Here is a 20,343-nt window from a genome sequence, read left to right on the forward strand (position 1 = left end):
TAATACAACTAGTCATTCGTGTCGATTCGGACCTTTTGTACTACGACATGATTGGATGACCAGAGGAACGGTAAAGTATGCGACTCACAATTCGATGTGAATTCGTTGACATCGATGCTGCAGTAATTCAAAGGAGGTCATCGCCAAGGTAATCATCAAGAAGATATCATCGAATCCCATGCAGCAATGTGACAAATTAGAAGTTGTATTAACGTCTATGTATATGTCTCTATTCTTTCAAAGTCGTTTCTGTAGTGATGATTTGCACAAAAAAATCAAAATTTTAGAATTAACGTATAGAACTGAACCGATTGTACCAAAATGAAGCAATAATCAGACTTAACATTTTTATTGGTAACACTAAATATCATATTTAACCTTAATCATATTATTTTTAATCTTTCTATCTATTAAATCAACTTTATTTAATCAAATAAAATTATCACTGTATGTATATGTATATACACCAAATTTCTAAGCGTAGATATTCTATCTTTTAAATCCATAAATTGTTTTCATGGGAACTATATTATTGTGAGTGTTATTTTCTAGTATTAGTAAACTAAGTAAACATTGAGCGTTTATTTTCTACACACATCTTATTTCTTTTTTCTTTATTTGAAACATAATACACTCGCTATTGAAAACATATCTTTTCTGGGAATTTGACGACTCTTATTCGTGCACGCTTGACTTACCTGCGAGTCTTCCACTCCCCACTCCTCGTCAACCAAAATTCGCCGGCTAACCCGCCGCGCGGGGTCTAGTTTAGTGTCGAATATGAGAGCGATTAGGTGTGTTTCCGTGTCACTCTGTAACAGATACATATTTCTCTTCCATTACGTGGCATTTTCGTAGTCATTTCTTCATCGCTTAAAACTACCCTATTGTTAACTTCGTATAATTAAGGTATTCTTTTGTTTATTGCTTTATTATAATCTATTAGGTTAAGTAAATTACGATTAGATTAGTGCGTAAATGTTTTAAGTATAAAAGATATGGAGAGTTGAGTGTAAACAATTGTAAACCAAATCCACTTCTAGGTCTGAGAGGCCGAAATAAAAATAAATTATTATCATTATTATTATAATAATGTATTATTTGATTATCTTCTTTTTTTTTATTGCTTCTTTTGCTATCAGATTTCCTGGTAACTCGTATAATAAGCTTTCAGGACTATTTTAACGTTGACTATTGTTTTATCTTTAAATAATGTATTCTTTTTATGTATTTATTTTAATGCTTTGGTTTTCTTTTATGAAGACCAATGAATTGCTTGATAGCGAAGAAAACTTCGAAATAGTAAAGGGACTGTGAAATTCAAGAGGTCGTCACGGTCCATTAATGATGAATTCAGGAAAAAATTTTTGTTATCACGAATATTGTAATACGAGTATTACAAGTAATCGTGTGAATTACTTATTGGATCATAAAATCACGAAGTATCGGATCCTGTGGAAGGTTGTGCCTTTCTAATGGTGCGTAATCAAGTAATACATATTTCTTTTTAACTGAATGATTTTATTTTTAAAAATAATTTCCATTGTATTTAATTTTGTCCTAGCGCACGAAATCCAAGTGAACAAAATAAATTTGCATTTAAAACATAATTGTTATTGTCGTTATCAACATAGACGAGTAAGTTAACCCTGCTGCAATCTTCGAGTTTCTCATATCTTGATGTCGCTTTCGTTTCAATCGGAAAAGAGCTTTTAATGTTTTAAGAAAATAATTAGAATACCATTGAAATTACATACGTTAACGACGATTGTCTCTTATTTCCTACACACTTAAGAATTTTTGTAACGATAGAAAAATAAGATTCAGTCGAAAATAACCTAAAGAGCGCAGGAGGGTTAGGTATCCAATGCAATAAAAATTGAATACATTATATACATAATGAGAACAATGATATTAATAACGCGTCGCGAGAGCATTTTCTGAATTAATTTTAAATTAATTTAATGAATATGACTTGGCAAACATATGCATATCGTGACAATGAAGATTTTACAAGAATTTTGCCAACAAAGAAATTGTTCAAACTTGGTTAAATTGCATTTTGGATATGATCAGTTTGGAATTGCGATTTGGATATGAAACTCCTAAGTTTCCTGATGGTAACACACGAGCATTTGTGATACTGCTTCATAGATTATTATTTAAATCGTCGTCGACGATATTATATTAATTATACAGGACGATTTCGAAGTGCAGGTATACTTAAACTTTCGAATTTTGTTTTCTCGAAAACGAACCCTCATACGAAAAAGATCAATTGTATATATATTTAACTTACTTTCCCGGGCGTACCGCGACTTTAAAATCATCCTGTATGTAGTAAATAGTATAAGCAACATTACGCTATAACATTCGTCACTTATATTGGAATTCTTGTCTCCCTAAATCAGTCGATTGAACGTATTGTAAATAAAAAAAAACACTAAAACTAAGCTAATAACGATTAGCTAAAATGACACACTAAAGTGACACACTCGCTTAAAAATTGTTCATATCCGAATTTCGCACTTGACTGAAATATCAAATAGACCTACCTTACTCTATCAAATACAAAAAGATACATACGTTCGGATTTTCATTGGACGAAATAAATATTAATAATTGCGTTATTCGACGGCATGCCTGAATCTCTCTCAGATTACACTACTAAAGGGTTAAAGATAATAAATGTGGCAACACTCGCGTGAAATATCTAATGCGATTATACATATGTATATAAGAAAGAATATGTATATAAGAATACGCGAGGTTAACTACACAAGTATTACATAGAGACGAAGCTAGCATTACGTCCTAATTTTATATTAACCTAGGATTGAAACGGCCTATATGAAGTATGAGACCCGTTGGATTGTGCCGTACGAAATAAAGGAACGGCTGGTCCAATTTCAATCTCGGTTTCTCTTCTGATCTTTCTACAGTTCTCATTCGTTCCTTGAACGAAACTGTACGATAGTTTGCCGGCTCCATATTGACTGTCCGTCTTATTCTACGGAATGTTTGTTCGTCGATGTGTCGAGAATTTCGTAAAGTAGGACTTGCTGGATAAATTTCCATGTGATGTCGTCCATTAGCGATGTTTTCATCGCCGCACGTACTGAATAGATTCATCTAGAAATGACCAATTATAGAGTAAGTAGCATATATAGAATATGTTTACCGTGAATTAAGAAAATTTAGAGAAACAACTTGAAAATATTTCATCGCAAGATTTTTTCGAATAAATTGAATTAATGAATTTGTATTGCGTTTTTGCTTTAGGCTTATACTCTGATGATCTTATAGGACTAACTTAGGAACTGGTGCATCTAATTATTAATTTGTCTAATTATTAATTAATTATTGATTTGTAAACCTTGGCAAAATCCACGCACTGCCATTACAGAGTGACTAAAGTGTTTAGACACTTATGAACGACAGAGTAAGTGTTCGACAGAGTGTGCGACACCCTGTGTAACTACCAGTAACCTGTAGAATTACCTGTAAAACGTCGGACAAGAAGAGACGATTTCCAATTCCATTGATCCCTTTGAAGTCAGCGTTAGTCGAAAACAGCTGATCGAGTCCCATCCTCTTCAAAGCAGCAGTAGCGTTCACAATGGACCGATGACTAAATTTGGGTACTTGTAATTCCAGGCTCGGTCTAGGTATAAGAACCTTCAGCAGCTTATCCCAAGCTCCATCTTGAAAAGCTTCTTTGATAAACCTTTGTTCGAGTCGATCCAAAGTATCGCCGGGTGCAGCATGACCTTGTTGACCTGGTACGAGAAATATGGTCGAAACGAGCTTATCCACACTTCCGATAGCACTAACAGTCGCATCCAAACTGGGCTCATAACCGGCAAGAACGTTCGATCGCCAAACGGTAGCCGGAACGGGGATCAACTTCCTCAATCTATGAGCAGCTGAGACAGCGAAGTATAATTCCCCGTCTCGACCTGTTGTACTCGCGGAACTTGTGTTGCAATCCGTCTGAAACACATTTGCTGAAATTGTAGCCAGCGGTGATCTTAGAGGAACCGTGTTGCTCTTCACGAAATCCTTTATTCTACCTCCAGTCTGTTTCCTAATCAATAGATTGGTTCGGCGACGCACGAGATCACTGATAGTAGCGAAATTTACTTCGGTCACCAATCCTTCGTAAAATTGTTGAACTTGCTCCTTATAGAACGGCAACAATCTTCTCACCTTGGCTTTATCCGCAAATAATTCGCGGACAAACGCCGCGTTCGCGATACCTTGGTGCCTCGCCAAGCTCACCGTGTCCGTTACGTTCTGGAAAATAAGATGCGGGTTGAAAGTGGCCACATTGTCGAGTCCAAGTATTTCGTTCATCTGGTCTGACGTTGATCCTCGAGCACCGAGGAAGATCATCGCCAACAGGCTAGTCATGCCAAACGGTGAAAGAACGAGCGATCTTCCAGTACTCAATCCGCTGTTCGCCGCGACCCAAAACTTAATTGCTAGTTCGTTACAAAGCCTCGAAAAATTGATAATATCGGCACTCGCGTTGCTCGTGCTAGTATCCAATCCGCCGACGCTTTTCGAGGCATTTAGGGAAACAGTCGATTCCGCTTTGTTCACGGGAGTCGATTGATAATTTGAGGGATATTTTGTCGAACTCGTGTCCACCATCGTCGACATTGTCGATGTCGATGCCTCGAAGTGTTTCGTCGACGTGGTAGATCCCGTGATGAATTCTGTCGACGATGGAATTACTTGGTGCAACGATATCCGCTGCCACGTGTGCTGATTTATGCTCGTGTTATTCGTTTTGCTCTGTAACGTCGAACTTGGCGAATCATTCATCTTCTGATTTATGTGCGACTCGTTATTGTGTAATTTACTTGCGGCTCCCAACAACTGCGTTCCTATTGAGTTATTCATACTGACATTACTCTTGTACGAATATATTTCAATGGGAATTTTTGTTTTGTTCTCCGATCTGTTCCAATCTACCGAATTCATCGTACTACCTTTGATCTCGTTTGATTCCTCCGTGATAGAATTTAGAGCAGTGGTTATCGATCCAGGAGTAGACGAGACAACGGAAGATTTCGTATCGCTGAGAGGTGTCGTGATTGTGTCGTTCAAAATATCGATCTTATGTTGATTCTCGGGTGTATTAGCCAAAATATTAATTTTATTAATATTTAAAATATTAAGTTCGTTCACATCTGTGTTATTCAAAATGTTCATTTTATGTTGGCTCACGATTGTGTTATTCGCAATGTTAATTTCTTGTTGGTTCACGGTTGCGTTGTTCAAAATGTTCGTTTTATGCTGACTCGCGGTTGCGTTGCTCAAAATGTTCGTTTTATGCTGATTCGCGGTTGTATTGCTCAAAATGTTCGTTTTATGCTGATTCGCGGTTGCGTTGCTCAAAATGTTCGTTTTATGCTGATTCGCGGTTGCGTTGCTCAAAATGTTCGTTTTATGCTGACTCGCGGTTGTGTTGTTCAAAATGTTCGTTTTATGCTGATTCGCGGTTGCGTTGCTCAAAATGTTCGTTTTATGCTGACTCGCGGTTGTGTTGTTCAAAATGTTCGTTTTATGCTGATTCGCGGTTGCGTTGTTCAAAATGTTCATTTTATGTTGGTTTACCGCTGCGCTGTTCAAAAAGTTAATTTTGTGTTGGTTCGCGGCTGTGTCGTTCAAAATATTAATTTTATGTTCATTCGTAGTTGCGTTGTTCAAGATGTCAGTTTCGTGTTGGTTCATGGTCGTGTTTTCCGAAATGTTGATCTTCTGTTGGTTCACGATCGTGTGAACCGTATCATTCTTCGTCTGCTCTTCAGTTTTCTTTAAAGGACTTTGCAGTACGATTTTGTCCGTCGAACTCTCCACTGGATGCTCCTCTGCGTTAGACAAATTCGCGATGACCGTGCTAGATTCGCTCAAGTTCTTCGACAATTCATCTATCACGGTTTGATACGTAAATGTTTGTTTGTCTTGTTCTGACGACGTTTCTGTCGTGTATTCCAGGTATGTTGTAGAAGTTTTATCATTGTTCTGCGATGCTCCCTCGGTAATATTTTCAGCATTCGCAATTATGGTTCCTGTGTTCGTACTTGTCGAAGCCTCGTTACTCGATATTGTCGTCTCGTAAGTCGATGTCTGTTCGTTAAACGCGTTATTCGCGAAGGAAGTTGACATTCCATCCGCGATGGTAGTTTTTACGGTAGCATCAAGGATAGACGACGCTACCGAAGCTGTCGTAGTTTCCGAAGCGGTGGACAGTTCGTTTTTTAATAGCGAAGATTCAATTTTCTGCTGGTCGGTAAACAGATCGTCCTTTGTTGTCGACGTTCGATAAATTTCATTCTCGTTTGTCGACCCTTTTTTCGTTGTATCATTCGTGCTATCCTCGTTAACCGATGTAGATAACTCCGAATTTGACGTAACAGTCTCTGTTGAGTTGAGCTTCTCAGGAGATGACACTGTTGTCTCCTTGAATACAGCTTGTGTTTCGTTTGTCTTCGAATTGGATAAATAAGAATCAGCGATGAGCGAGCTTGCTACAGTGTTAGGTAACAAATTCTCCGATAAATCGGTCGGCAAGGTGATTGACTCGATAACGGGTCTATTCGTTGCAGGTGAGGCGGTATGAAGCATATTCTCGATAAGCGCTATCGCTTGTAAAAAGTTGGAACTAGTAACCGGTGTCTCGTTAATATTCGTCGTTGGCTCTGTCGCATTTGTCTGAACACTCGATACGTGTATGCTATCAGATTTCGTCGAAATATCCGAAACGTTTGCCGTTTTATCGAGCTCTGTCGTACTCGTCGATACAATCGGCGCGGATATAGTAATGGAAGAAATCTTCTCGTGATCAGGATCGAACTTCATCGTCATTTCGCTAGACGATTCCTGTATACGTTCTTCGGACGTATTATTCGCATTTTCTAGTCGGTTATCGTTGGTCGTGGAAGGATGCGTTGTAATTTCAGAACTGTCATTACGTTTTCCCTCGTTTTCGCTGGGAATCGACTGGAACCCGAAAGAGGAAGATAACACGGGAGAAACGTCGTTGGAGATTTGACTGATCACGTTTGATAAGGAATTCACCAGCTCCATAGATGGAGAAGATTTTGGAGGCTCGATCGGCTCGCTTAAGCGATCACTTGGTTTGGTTACTGTGTCGTGTATCGTCGTCGATGGTATCAATGTTGTTGTTCTATATTTATTTGTACTTGCAGGAGTACTCGTGGACGATACAGAAGACTGCGGTGGCAATTTCGTAAAAGATACAGAAAATTGTAACGGCGGTTTGGTAAACGATGGAGAAGACTGCGATGGCAATTTGCTAAACGGTTCCTTAGTGTCTTGAACTTGATTCGCTTCCATCATGGACGGTGTCTGCGTTTTCAATGGAACTTTATCGTATTCCTGGCTCGAAATATCGGTCGTCGGTTTCGTCTTCGTTTGTGTTACCAACGAATCGGTCTGATCGGTAACAGTTTCATCGATGTGCGATGTGTTATATTTTGCCTCTAACGTTTCACTCGTCGTTAGACCGATGTTATCGTGACCGTTTTTGATGGACTCGCCTATGGTCGATGAAACAGAAACGCCGATGGTTGTTGGTTTTGTAATAGCACTTGTGGACGCCAGGTTTTCTTCGTCCCGAACGTTAGATCCGTAAGTAGTAATACTTTCTGACAACGGTGACGCTCCAGTCACCTTATGCAAAATGGAACTCTGAGTGGTATAACGATTGTGAGCCATCAATTCGACATTTTGCTCAGTCGTGATGACAGATACCGGGATCATTAATTTCTCCGTATAAGAGATAGTCGTAGGTTTCGTAGCAATTGTCGGCAGCGTTCCGTTCTTCTTGGTTTGCTCGTTTCGTTCGTTTGTGTATTTGTTAGTATCGTCGGGTTTCGCCTGTGCAACCGTTTCACTTACGTCAGGCTTGAGCGAATCGGAAACCGAATCATTCTGTTTGTGTACGACATAGCTGGCAGATGACGACGGTTTCGATGTTGGCTTTTCAACGTAGTGGCTTTCTTCGACCTTATTTCCGTATTTGTCACCGGCTAAAATAGCTGGTAAAATATTGCTCCACTCGACGTTTACGTTTTCTGGGATCATCGGGTGCGAGCCAGAGAGCGTCGATAACGGTTTATCCATAGCGCTTTTCAGTACGCTTTGCACTTTTTCCACCACGTCCATAACCTAGAAAAGATTTTAACATAACGTTACCTCGTTACTTCTGCAAAACTAAGAAACGGTGATACGTTTAAAGACCAAGCAGTGAGATAATGCATAAAACTTGGCGTAAATGCACGATATTAGGCACTGAAAGACGTAATTAAAGCAAGTTAAATATTATTTCGTCGATGTAAAATACGTATTAGGATAGGCGATTGTTCGTTAGAAGCCTATGCTACATAAATCATAGAAGCGACAAGAAAGATATAAATCTTAGAATCGAGACGGATAACGAAAAGATCTTAAACAAATTGAAATAATTTCTTTCAATTTTCGCTCTTGTACTCGAATGTTTCTTACAAGACAGCCGAATTTTCTATTTTCTCGGTTTAACCAACCACCCATTCTAAGAACTCGGATCTTACTTTACCTTCTTTCCTCCCGTAAGTATATCCTCAGCTTTTTGGGGCTCTTGAATCTCCATGTTAGAATGATCCGGACCTCCACTCGCGATTAAAGCTTGAATCTCTTGCATAGTCATTTGCCTCGTGATCATATCGCCTCTCTCGTTGTACGTGTAAAATTGAAATCCATCGGGTTTCAGCAAATTCGCCGGTGACGGTGGCAATCGATGAAAATTGACTGCGACCGAACCAGGTGACCTGTTGTTTCCCGTTGCACGAACAACCTGGTTCTTCGTATCTTTCGATTCTTTAGATATGCCCGATATTGCCTGATACGTGTCCGCCCTAGAAATTCCAGGGAATTATAAATACGTGAAACTTCTGCAAACTAAAATCATCGAACGAGTCGCAACCCATTGGAATACCGATTCTTCTCGAGCTAAACGTGATGTATACCAGACCATCGGCAGACCGTCTGGCACAGGATCGTGCATGCCAATTAGTCGAACTTGTCATTATCGTGCTTCGTACGTACATTTCGTACCTACGAAATACATTAGACTCTTGATTACCCGATCAACCGAACGAACGATTATTGGAATATTAATTGGCGCGAGATTCGGATGTAAATGAAAACGTTGGATAACGCGAAAGTTCTCTTGTAAAAGAAAAACTGGGGTACAGAAATAGAAATTGAAAGAAATTGTTACGTTTTTATTCGAACGTTCTTCTTTCCCTTTAATATTGATATTTATAAAGTGGTTATTCCAGTATGCAAAGAATGTGTGTCACGATCAAATCGTACAATCAGGCTTTTACCGTATTACAAAATTGCAATTTCAACTTAATATCCAACGAACAGTATTTTTACGAACGACTGTACGTTTAAGCGAACTAAAGACACACGATGAAAACGTAAAAGGAAAGACAGACATATAAAGTGACGTAAAAATACAGAGGAAACTCTTAACGGTAATTTCGCTATCGTTTAATCGATCTACTACTTGTTCTTCGCGATATACATTTCGCAACATCGGCTGCGGAACTCGGTTAAGAATCTTTCGCATCTCTCTTACGATCTTTACGAGCTTTTTACTCCTCCGTTTCTAGCTTGCTTTCTCAGATTCTTTTCCAATAACGATCTCGAATCGCTACATCGGCTATTCTACGAAGCAAGCACGCTCCTGGTTACAGCTGGTCGTTATTTATCGTTGTGCTTCCCGTCGAACGTTCGATTTATGCACGAAACACCGAAATACTGACCTAGATTTAAAATATTTCATAGGCAGCAACACGGTTGTGGTGCTTTCTGCAAGTGGGCGTTCCGAAGCCAGGCTGAAACTTAAACATGCCCACAGCACGAGTGTCGTCAAAGTAGCATGAGACGATTCCAACGACATATCTCTAACGCTTCTCCTCTTGTACGATCTGCAATCAATAAAGGACAAATCATCAAGGAGTGATTGATTTACCTGTCTACGTAAAACGCGAACACCGACTAGCAATAATACGGTAGACAGGTGTATGCCAGGTCATAGTAAACACCATCTATATGATAGAAAAATGATGGTGAAAATAGATCGGCAGAAATAAACGGGGGACGAGTCTGTTTTCTTTTAGGTGAACGACCCTACGGTTCCTCGTTACCCTCTTACGGATCATCGCCTTAACACGACGACCGGTTCTCCGTCGTGTTATAAATCGCTGAGTAAATCGCGATTTACTCGAGCGCAGCTTGCGAACGACTTTTATCGAAATTCACTTGAGACCTATCGATCGAATTATTAAACAGTGTGATCGTTAATCGTATTTAATTATTTCACCGTAAGCACGTAAACTTTCCAACTAAATTAAAGCTTTCTTCGCGGCTAATCGACTAATGTAACTACCACTGATAAAAAAAAGGAGTAAAATTAAAAAGAGAATATATATTCGATCGTTTGCGTCGAAAGGAAGAAACTTATTCCACTCGATCCGGAATATCTGGATTTGCCGAGATATCGGGATACACCGGCGTGTGTCGTACGAAGAAAGGAGCGTACAACGAGACTACGAGGAAACGTGCGATCGACGAATGTCGACGACAATGCCGAAAATCTAGAGAATATGATAAATGAGATGTTTCGTCGAACGAAAACCGCGTTATTCGCGCTCTTAAGCGCGTTAATTGTATTTCTTCGCCGTTCGAAGATATCCTGCCTACCGAATGCTCCCTTCGGCTAACGTTCATCGTATCTATATCGACGATTGTTTCTAGTACAGTGGCAATATCGTAGCGTTTAACGAACAGCGATCGATCGAGATACTTGTGCAGCTCTGTACAAGGGTAAATATCGTGACGATAAATTGAACTACCTCGATTAAAAACGTGATTTAAAGGAATACTCTTGCGAAGATTAACACTGCGTGCGTTCGATTTTTGCCCTCTTCCTTTTTCCCGCTGTCTACGTTTCTTTTTTCTCTTTTTATCCCTTGCCGTGTCTTCTTGACAGCGCGCGCGCAGATCTGTATTTCTTCCCGTATCACCTGCCGTCTCTACTGTCTTCTACCTTGGACGAGCGCGTACTACGTGCTCGAATCCTCGGTTAAGACGAGTGCATCGGACTGAGAAAGAAAAGCGATCGAAGAGGGGGAACATAGTCTTCGAACGAAAAGATGGAGAAAGGGTGAACTTGGAGAGTGGAGATGTTGGTTGGAACGGTTTACGCGGGGGGACAGACGAATGTCGGAATACATGGGAATATATATCGAAAGAAAAAGGAAGAAAGAGAAAAGAAGGAGGGATAGTATGAAGTTGAAGGACCAACGTGTAGAGCTGAGTTACGCGGGTAAAAGGAGATGTAAATCGAACGTGGAATAAAAGATCGCAACCGATGCTTCGAATTCGTGGACCGAGCGATGCGTCGTTTTTGCATTTCCGGATAAAAACTGCGTGTTCTTTGTTTAAAAAGAAAACCGAATGAACCATTTGCTCGTCGTCGATCGATCATTGCCACGATATTATTATATTTCGTGATAAATATGGTCGTGACACCGTTCTTCCACGTTTCTTCTACGAACTTCCATTTCTTTCTACGAAAGTGATATTAACTTCTCTTTTATTTTTTCATTTCGTAATTCGTTACGGCGAATGTAATATCCTAATGTATTTAAGCCAGTAAAATGATATTTAGCCGGAAGAAATTAACAGCGATTAACGGTACATCGACTGAATAAGTTGCCTTCGCGATGATACGTAATTTGTAACGAAAGAAATTTTGTAGAAGCTACTTTCGTCGAAGTACGTAGACACGCGTCACTGTCTTCGTCTTTCTTCTTTCTTCGTTTTTTAAATGTTCATATCGTGACGAAAGATGCAAAATACATTGTTTTTATATATGTGTGCACGTATCTTATTTCTATCTATTCTACGATGAGAAACAGTGTGACGAGCGCTTAACGGTATTCGTTTATTCTACTTCCCTTTCCACTCTGTTCTCCGACTGTTTTAAGAAATATTCGACCGACTTGACCTGCTGCCCAAAAATCGCGAAAGTATCACAAGAGTAGAATGACATATAGGAAATACAAACGAGATTCTACAAATTCTATCGTGTAATTTTGCCTGTGGTACCACGATCGTTCGTCATCGGTCATGAGTTGAAATTCCACGATCATAGCAGAAACCGTAATTGTTTATCGCATAGTTGAAATTCAGGATAACTTGATATTCTTAACGCGTACAGGTTGCTACGGATATTGGAAATAAATAATTTCGCGGTGGCAGACAAAATTGCCATCGTAAAAATACCGCGCGATCTTATTGTTCTGCTTTTTCCCAAATTCCACGTCGAAAAGGTACATGTAATTCGTTAATTAAATTACAAAGAGAGAGCAGAATTACAAAGAGTACGTAACAGACGCAACTGTATGAAAAAGCACGAGTGTCGACGATCGATCGAATGGTCGAATGAAAAATGCTTTGGATCAATCTAAGGGAACTTCGCGTCATACTCGATGTCGTGGAAATAATTGAAACGATATAGTATTCCGATTTGAGACGTTTTTCTATGGTAACGCTATAATATTTCGTTTGCGTTTATATCATCCATATTATTCGGATATCGCGTCAAAATTACAAGACCGATAGAGAAGAGGCCGAACAGACGCAACATGAACGTGCAATCGAAGAATTCCGGAGAAGAAACGCGTTTCGTCGATGGAAGCGAATACAGGGGCACTTGGAACGTACTAGGAATGGAGGGAATTGGCAAATTCGTTCTGCCGCACAGTTAGTATAGCTACCAACAAGTATTACAGAAGGATCTCGAATGCGTTACTTTGCACCTTCCTCTATGAATCGTTCGGGAAAAGAAAGAAGCAGAAGGTAAAAGGCGCTGTAGGAAGAGTAGAGAAAAAGAAAAAAAAAAAAGGAAAGAAAGAAACAACCATAATAGGAAATAAAACGCAGGTGGTGAAGTGTAAATAATAAAAGAAAAAGCATGAACCAGAGAGCATCGTGTGCGTATGCGAGATACGAATGTTATCCTTTGCGGAACTCGGAATTAAGTCTTCTAAGATGTACATGCTAACTCCAATAATTGTGTCTAAGAAGTATGTATGTACAGCACATGTACTGGTTTTTGAGCACGACATTGAGCATTTCTCGCGCGTAAGTCGACACGTACCGTTACGCGACCATTTTCGTCGCTTCGTGTTCTAGAGTTTGTACGCGTTTTTCATTTACCCATAGGCTTAAGAATCCCGGTCTTAAAATACATACATTCGCCATACAAATTTCACCAACGCCGTACATACATACATACACATGCGCACACGTTTATTCTTTCTCTTCTTCTTTTTCTCTCGCTTCGTCTCTCTCTCTCTCTCTCTCTCTCTATATATATATATATATATATATATATATATATATATTTGGTTGGTTTATTTAAAGAAACGAGTCTTTTGCGAAGGGACAACCAAACATGTCCTTTTTTTTATAAATATTATATTCGTGTGATAATACCTTAAAGACGATAAAATAGATCTTCTGATAGATAATGTGAAAACGGAATTTCTTCGATATATATATATGTGTGTATATATATATATATATATACATATATATATATATATGTCTCTATATATATATATACATATCTTATTTTTTCTACCGTTAGGTCACTTGCTCCTTTAGTCCCCTTCTTCTGCAATTCAGCCTCATTTCAGTAAATGAACCGAATCTATTTGCTCGTAATAGATGCCATTTTTGAAGGAGAGTTTCGCGACGGTACATTTCATGGGCATGGTAGCTTATATTTTCCTCGCCTACAAAGAATAGATGGAATTTGGTCGCAAGGTGAATGTAAGGACAAACGATATACCTTTAACGATGGATTAATTTTTCGTAGCCATAACTGGGACTACTGCAGATTCCCTGACAGACGGTTGGTAGAACACGTTCCATTCCTGAAGATATTTTAGAGATTAAAGATAATGATAAAGCTCGTCGATCTGTAGGTTGTCCCGTTTTGATCTGTTATTAGAGATCAGTCATAGATTATTAATTTGCTGTATGAAAAAGTGATTGAATGATTTCAAGAGGGTCGTAACTTGTTGTAAATCATCTTTTTTTTTGTAGGTGGACACGTACAGGACATGCGAAGATCGCCAATATTTTGTTTTAATAGGAACATATAATTTTTAATGCATCGATCAATGAAGATCGTTAGTAAATTAATTTTTTAACACAAATGAATTAAGATGTTTTTTTATGGGGAATAAGAAGTTGCGTCAATTAACGCATAGATAATATATGATCTCATTTAAACATTTACAGTATTATAGCCACACGTATTAGAACTTGGTGATATACAGGTTTAGTACAGGTTAAATGCTTTTCGTTACTTCCATTATTTTACTCGCATCATATGTGTCCTATAACGTAAAATATTAAATAAAGTAAAATTCCTTAGATTTTTCTAAATGTAAATAAATAAATGTAACGTGTATATATTGTTTACAAAGTGTATTCACGTACAGAAAAATTAATTAAATCCGTGCTTCTCGAAACCATTCAATTATGTCCCAATCATTCTTCTGAAAGCAACTAATTTGCAAGTAATTTGCAGTAATTGACTAAAATAAAATACTACGGATATTACAATTAAAAATAAACTACACTGCGTCATCGTATCTTAAAAAACTTACTTCACTTGTTAAGGGAAGGGGGGCTAAGAAAGGAAGAAAAATATGTCTTTCGTTAAACCAATATCTTTTAGATATCAAACGTGCATTAAACACGGATTGAGACCTGGTGGAGCAACATTACGCACAAACGATCGAAACGAATTTCTTATTCCCCCTACGTGCTACGATGCAGGCATTGGAATTTTTAACCCATGTAAATATCATATTGTATCCCACCAAGACTCGAAGAAGGTACATACGTCGAAAAGAAAAGTCTGTTATACGATAATTTATTAAATTTTCCAAATATTCAAAGGTACTTGAAATACCAAATACCAAATTCACTCGCTGGATACAGAAGAACTGTCAGAAGGCGTGGTCTGAGCCAACCGGAAATCGGAAAGACCTTTACGAAAATTGGTTTCCCGACAAATTTAACACAAAGTTTCTTTCAACGTTATTACCATTTTCGAATGAGTCTTTCGAACCTTGGTGGAAAAGGTGCAAGCAAAAATACACAGAAATTAAATAATTGCAAACATCAGTTTTAATCATCCCTACCTCTATTTCCTTTAAGACTGACCACCTTTCGTTCAGATTGCAAAGAGAAGACTCTAACTAATGAAAGAAATAAACATTTCCAAAATCTTATTGAGAGTCTCGTTGAATTTCGTTGATTAAAACAGGAATGTAAAGGATACTTCGGAAAGAAATCAGGTTTTCAACTCTATCTTGGGCTTGTAAATGAACGTTTGTACCCGTTTATTTCTGTGACGCACATGCACGGTTAAATTACAACATATGATTAATCATTTTATACTTGATATTGGGTAAAAAAAGAGAAATGGAAATAAAAATGTATTTACTATTTAACAATAACCTTTCTTTTTTCTGTTACAACAGTGGAAGCATCTGGTACTTGATGTACACGGTACACTACTAACAATTTTTTTGATATACACTCGGTAGTTTTACAGGCAACTATATCCAAAGTTACACGCACCTCGTGTGTTTCATTTCCTTTAAAAAATTTTAAATTTATTGGACTTGAAAGTTCTCCACAATTTTCCGCAGCTATCCATCTAGTACTATTCGTTGTCAAATTCATAGCCCACCTCTGTGGTGCATCCGAATTTAACTTTAAATCACGGTCGGAAAAATTTATACTGAACAAGACGTTTAATTTACCGCCTGTTTCGCTGATGGTAGTATCGAAGAAATAAATATTCTTGTAATTATTGTCATCTTCGATTATTGGGATATTTATCGGTAACTAAAACGTAATGAATAAACTGTTAACTTATTCAGTCAGTTTTATTTTTAACATCTGTGCTCTAAAATGTGTAATAACTTACCGTAGTAATGTTTCCCTTTTCCGTATCCATCATTTTCACAGCGTGATTATTAGTGTCAGCTACGAATATGAGACCTTTTTCTGGACTTATAGCAATACCGCTAGGTTCATCGAACTATAAATTATAAAGAATTCATAAATACATGATTAAATTGATAACTATAAAACTTCTTTTATAGACAACATACTGAATAGATATCATGTGGTATTCCACCACCATATAAGGTTTTACAATGCTTAGTGGTTACATTGATTATCTTGATTTTATGATTGTAAGTGTCTGTTATATAAATAATTTTTTCTTTCGGATGCCATGTTATACCCAAAGGATGTTGAAGCTTTACCGAATAGTTTACACCGTCTAAGTCTCCATAACCATGCAGATCCTGTGATATCATGATTATCAATATTATAGTTATTGTTCGATTAATTAAGAAGAATCTTCGCTTATCGGAAATCGTTGAAATTAATTCGTATGCATTCAAACATACCAATGGATCTCTACTTCCACCACAAATGGCGGAAACTTGTCCAGTTTGTAAATTTATACTCCTAATAGAACTGCTTTCACTGTCGGCAAAAACGGCAAGCTTTAGTTCTTCGGCAATAGTTATACCAGACGGTTGCGCTAAACCAGCCGAGTGAGGATACGTATTGTTGCGATTTTCCTCCGTGCCACTTCCTACTATCGCCAGACAAGTACCCTCATTGTATTTTCTAGACAAATTTACGAATAAAATATACGATTCTCATTGATGGAAAAAGGAACTTTCATACATATTAAAATAATTTTGATGTTACTTATTTTTCCACCAAATAGTATCTTCCAAGAAGAGTGCCCAAATCTGATGATTACCAGCCATTGCAATTAACAATATGGGTGTGATATTGTTATCATGTTTGTGTTTATAAACAGCCAAATCCCATGGTGAAGATAAAACTTGATCTTTACCGATTTTACCTCCGACGTAATCGTGACCTTTAATACCGGTACCAGCAATAGTAATCACTATTCTTCTCATCAGGTCTATCTAAAAAAAAAATATTGATTATACGTACATCGTATCAAAAAGACAATTTCACATTTGACAGTTTAAACTATTACCTTCCTAATTGCGTGATTTTTAGTGTCGGCTACATAAATCAAGCTGCCAAACGTAGACACTCCCTGAGGTGCATTAAACTTTGCAGTTTCAAAATCTCCATCTTTGAAATCCGGATTAGGACCACCAATAATGTGTTGCACATTTCCTGTAGTATCCGTTACTAAAATTCTGTTGTGGCCTGTATCAGCAATAACCAAACTTTCTCCTTGCTCATTTTGAAGGATCTCCAACTTACTTGGAAACAAAATGTTTCCAGTTCCAACAGGCAATAAATGTTGTGCCAATTGCAAAGGAATATCATTTGTATGAATTTTATTTAATGATCTGAAATAAGTTAACGCTACGCCTACATGTATTATCAATTCATCTCTGTGTCCTTCTCCTACAAAAACTGCAAGTAATTCACCAGTAGGACCTAATAGGGGAATAAGTTGTTTATTTGATGCGTCTCTGAAGATAATTGTCACCTATAGATGTAAATATACGATCATTACCTAACATTACTAATGTTGGCCAACATACGATTCCTAAGTAACGCCACATTGACATTTTAGTGTCATTTACAACTGGATGTTTTATATTATACCTCTGTACTGCTGACAATAATTTTTTTGAATTTTTTTCGTTTGAAAATTTTGCACTGTGTACTCCAACCTGTAGGAAAATAATGGTATTATGTTGTTCGACTATTGATCTTACGTAGTTAATTGTTGCATATTTTATAGTATATCTTGTATATACTAACAATAACAAGGCCATCCTGAATTGAAAACAGTTTCTCAAGAACATCTAAATCTGATAAAACGTGCATACAATTGATGCAACAATATGTAAAGAAATCCAAAATAACTATTTTTCCTTTAAGATGTTGATATATAGATAATCCTTCTGCGACATTGAACCATTCCAAACCTAGCATATTTAAACAAGAAGCTTGTTTGGAAATTTTATTACAAAATTACTATAACAATGTTAATATACAAAATTAATATAACAAATGACAAATATTAAATTTTAAGTATAGGAAAAAAATCATATAAAGAAATCATATATAAAGGGTGGGTAACAGAAAAAAAATAATGTAGGTACATATATGTCATATATGAAAAAATGTGAATGTTTAATCTTCTTCCAGTGACAAATCATATTGTTTATACAGATTCCTAATTGTAGTTTTATTTGCTACAGCTATTGCACCTAGAACCATTTGAGTTACATCTTTAATATCATTGTATTTATGTAATAAATCCATAGTTTCTTGAGTTGAACGAAATTCTGTCTCTTCCATCCTCAAATTGGACAATTCTTGATCAAGCATTTTTTCGTATTCTACGAGCTTGAAGTATTCGCGTATCTCCTCTTCCGTAAGTAAAATATTCTCATTATTTGAATGTAATGACCGATTCGATCTTGGTGTATTTACCCCCCTAATATTCTTCATACTTTGTTCGTTGGATTTCTTAAACATTTCACTTACAACTCTCACGTACAATACTCTTTGCCTGACGAAAACCAAAGTTATATAAAATCTTTGATATGAGAATTTCAAAATCGATAGATAAGTTAATATGACTAAATAAAATACATATTCAAATTAGCTTCTAGCATAAAGATCTTATATGCATATACAGAATTACCTTCAAAGTTTAGAAACTATAGATCATAAATAATCAACATCGCAATCAAGTCTCATAAATTGAATAAGCTTAATGCAACTAATATTCGAATAGAATACACATATCACAAGAAACGTTCACTGTATAAAACATCGAGTAATAAAATAAACGTGAAATCATTAACCTGGTTGAAAATCGATGATCCGCGATTCCTTCTTTGAAAACGCTTTAATATGCCGTAATACCAATTCCTCTTTTCTGTTAATCGACAATTCTAAACTTTGACTTTTGGCGATTTCCATACCAATTTCTATCAATTCTTCTACTATGTCCTGCACATTCATATTTTGTTCCATGTATCGACTTTCGTTATTAAAATAAATTCAACAATTTAAAATATCATGGAATAGCACAAACAATAGAGAAAAAGAAGTAGTACGTTATAAATAGTAGGGACAACATATTGATGGAGGGGATTCCAAACCCATGTAAGTAATTACATACGCATAGTACAGATAAGAAATTGGCTAGGCAAAGGAATACAGGTCTGATTGGTTATTTCTATGAACACGCATTTTATAAACTCGCCTTACAGCGGTATAGTACTATCACATTTAATTAGAAAATTATATAGATTAATAGGTAAAACATGTATTTAAAGCCATATAGTTTGAAATAACGTATACAATAAAGTTTGTCAGTTACATAAAATATATTCTTCTGTTTGCGAGTGAAGTTCGATCTTGACATTTGTCCTTTATATACTAAATTAGTTGATTCTTTGCAGTTTATCACATAATAAAAAATGCTGGCAGGTACAACAAAAGATCAAAAAACGTTAGATGAATTAGAATGGATTCAAGTAGTACGTACTGAGTTGAATGAAAATGCTATCAAACAGCCGAAAGGAGCAATACAAAAATTCAAAGAGAATCCTTTAGTACCTATAGGTAACTATAACCTCCAAAAATGTAACTTCAATATTTGATTTATATATTTACAATTTAAAAATTTTATGTCAAATATCTTATTTCAGGTGCTACAGCAACTGTAGCTGCTCTGAGTTATGGCTTGTACAATACTTTTATAGGGAATAGTCAAATGGCGCAATATATGATGCGTAGTCGAGTTGCAGCACAAGCTTTCACTATTATAGCCATGGTTGGTGGACTCATAGTTATGGGGAAAAAACCAAGTACTGATGTATAATTATTATACAAAGATTTATTTAATAGTAATCATGTAAAAACTATAGTAGTCAATTATAGTCAACTGCATTTTTTATTTGATCAGAAAAGCATAACATGAAAGTTTTATGAACTATTGAAACTGTTTAAAAATTATTCTTTATTGTTAGGAGTTAACAATCCAATATTATGAATAATTTTATTAAGTTCGTTTACACAAATGTCAAATGACAAATCTTATTGAAGAAATACCTATAAGATTTTAATGAAATGGATAATGGTATGAGAGTATACTATCATTGATGCATTATTATAATATTTAAAGAGAAA

The 20,343-nt window shown here is 36.8% G+C and overlaps 5 protein-coding genes across 11 annotated transcripts; 2 read left to right on the forward strand and 3 right to left on the reverse strand.

The window, feature by feature from the left end:
- The first annotated feature begins 770 nt into the window (after positions 1-770).
- Positions 771-20,343, forward strand: LOC117230871 (HIG1 domain family member 2A, mitochondrial). Of its 7 annotated transcripts, none has more exons than XM_033488754.1 (4): positions 771-909; positions 19,614-19,776; positions 19,863-20,021; positions 20,184-20,343. In XM_033488754.1, the coding sequence occupies exons 2-4, from the start codon at positions 19,632-19,634 to the stop codon at positions 20,204-20,206; spliced, it is 327 nt and encodes a 108-aa protein (XP_033344645.1). In that variant the 5' UTR covers positions 771-909; positions 19,614-19,631; the 3' UTR covers positions 20,207-20,343. The 7 variants fall into 7 exon arrangements, with proteins under 7 accessions (XP_033344645.1, XP_033344643.1, XP_033344641.1 ...); XM_033488752.1 differs by lacking the exon at positions 771-909 and adding an exon at positions 1,308-1,478; XM_033488750.1 differs by lacking the exon at positions 771-909 and adding an exon at positions 19,182-19,314.
- Positions 1,563-14,036, reverse strand: LOC117230863 (mucin-17). The gene is made up of 5 exons (XM_033488739.1): positions 13,946-14,036; positions 9,846-10,010; positions 8,609-8,927; positions 3,502-8,202; positions 1,563-3,132 (listed from the first exon to the last, which is right to left on the reverse strand). The coding sequence occupies exons 2-5, from the start codon at positions 9,980-9,982 to the stop codon at positions 2,821-2,823; spliced, it is 5,469 nt and encodes a 1,822-aa protein (XP_033344630.1). The 5' UTR covers positions 9,983-10,010; positions 13,946-14,036; the 3' UTR covers positions 1,563-2,820.
- LOC117230872 (MORN repeat-containing protein 5) lies at positions 12,613-15,480 on the forward strand. Its single transcript, XM_033488755.1, has 5 exons — positions 12,613-12,852; positions 13,822-14,008; positions 14,843-15,002; positions 15,067-15,251; positions 15,328-15,480. The coding sequence occupies exons 1-5, from the start codon at positions 12,735-12,737 to the stop codon at positions 15,425-15,427; spliced, it is 750 nt and encodes a 249-aa protein (XP_033344646.1). The 5' UTR covers positions 12,613-12,734; the 3' UTR covers positions 15,428-15,480.
- LOC117230864 (NHL repeat-containing protein 2) lies at positions 15,496-19,215 on the reverse strand. The gene is made up of 9 exons (XM_033488740.1): positions 19,011-19,215; positions 17,956-18,122; positions 17,705-17,864; positions 17,210-17,625; positions 16,906-17,135; positions 16,596-16,821; positions 16,293-16,490; positions 16,106-16,219; positions 15,496-16,023 (listed from the first exon to the last, which is right to left on the reverse strand). Exons 1-9 carry the CDS (start codon positions 19,180-19,182, stop codon positions 15,616-15,618), a joined length of 2,091 nt encoding a protein of 696 aa, XP_033344631.1. The 5' UTR covers positions 19,183-19,215; the 3' UTR covers positions 15,496-15,615.
- Positions 18,307-18,990, reverse strand: LOC117230870 (DNA repair protein SWI5 homolog). Its single transcript, XM_033488746.1, has 2 exons — positions 18,848-18,990; positions 18,307-18,712 (listed from the first exon to the last, which is right to left on the reverse strand). The coding sequence occupies exon 2, from the start codon at positions 18,676-18,678 to the stop codon at positions 18,331-18,333; it is 348 nt and encodes a 115-aa protein (XP_033344637.1). The 5' UTR covers positions 18,679-18,712; positions 18,848-18,990; the 3' UTR covers positions 18,307-18,330.

This window comes from Bombus vosnesenskii, unplaced genomic scaffold (assembly GCF_011952255.1).
Source record: "Bombus vosnesenskii isolate JDL3184/JDL3185 unplaced genomic scaffold, Bvos_JDL3184-5_v1.1 scf7180000013267, whole genome shotgun sequence".
Taxonomy (NCBI): Eukaryota; Metazoa; Arthropoda; class Insecta; order Hymenoptera; family Apidae; genus Bombus; species Bombus vosnesenskii.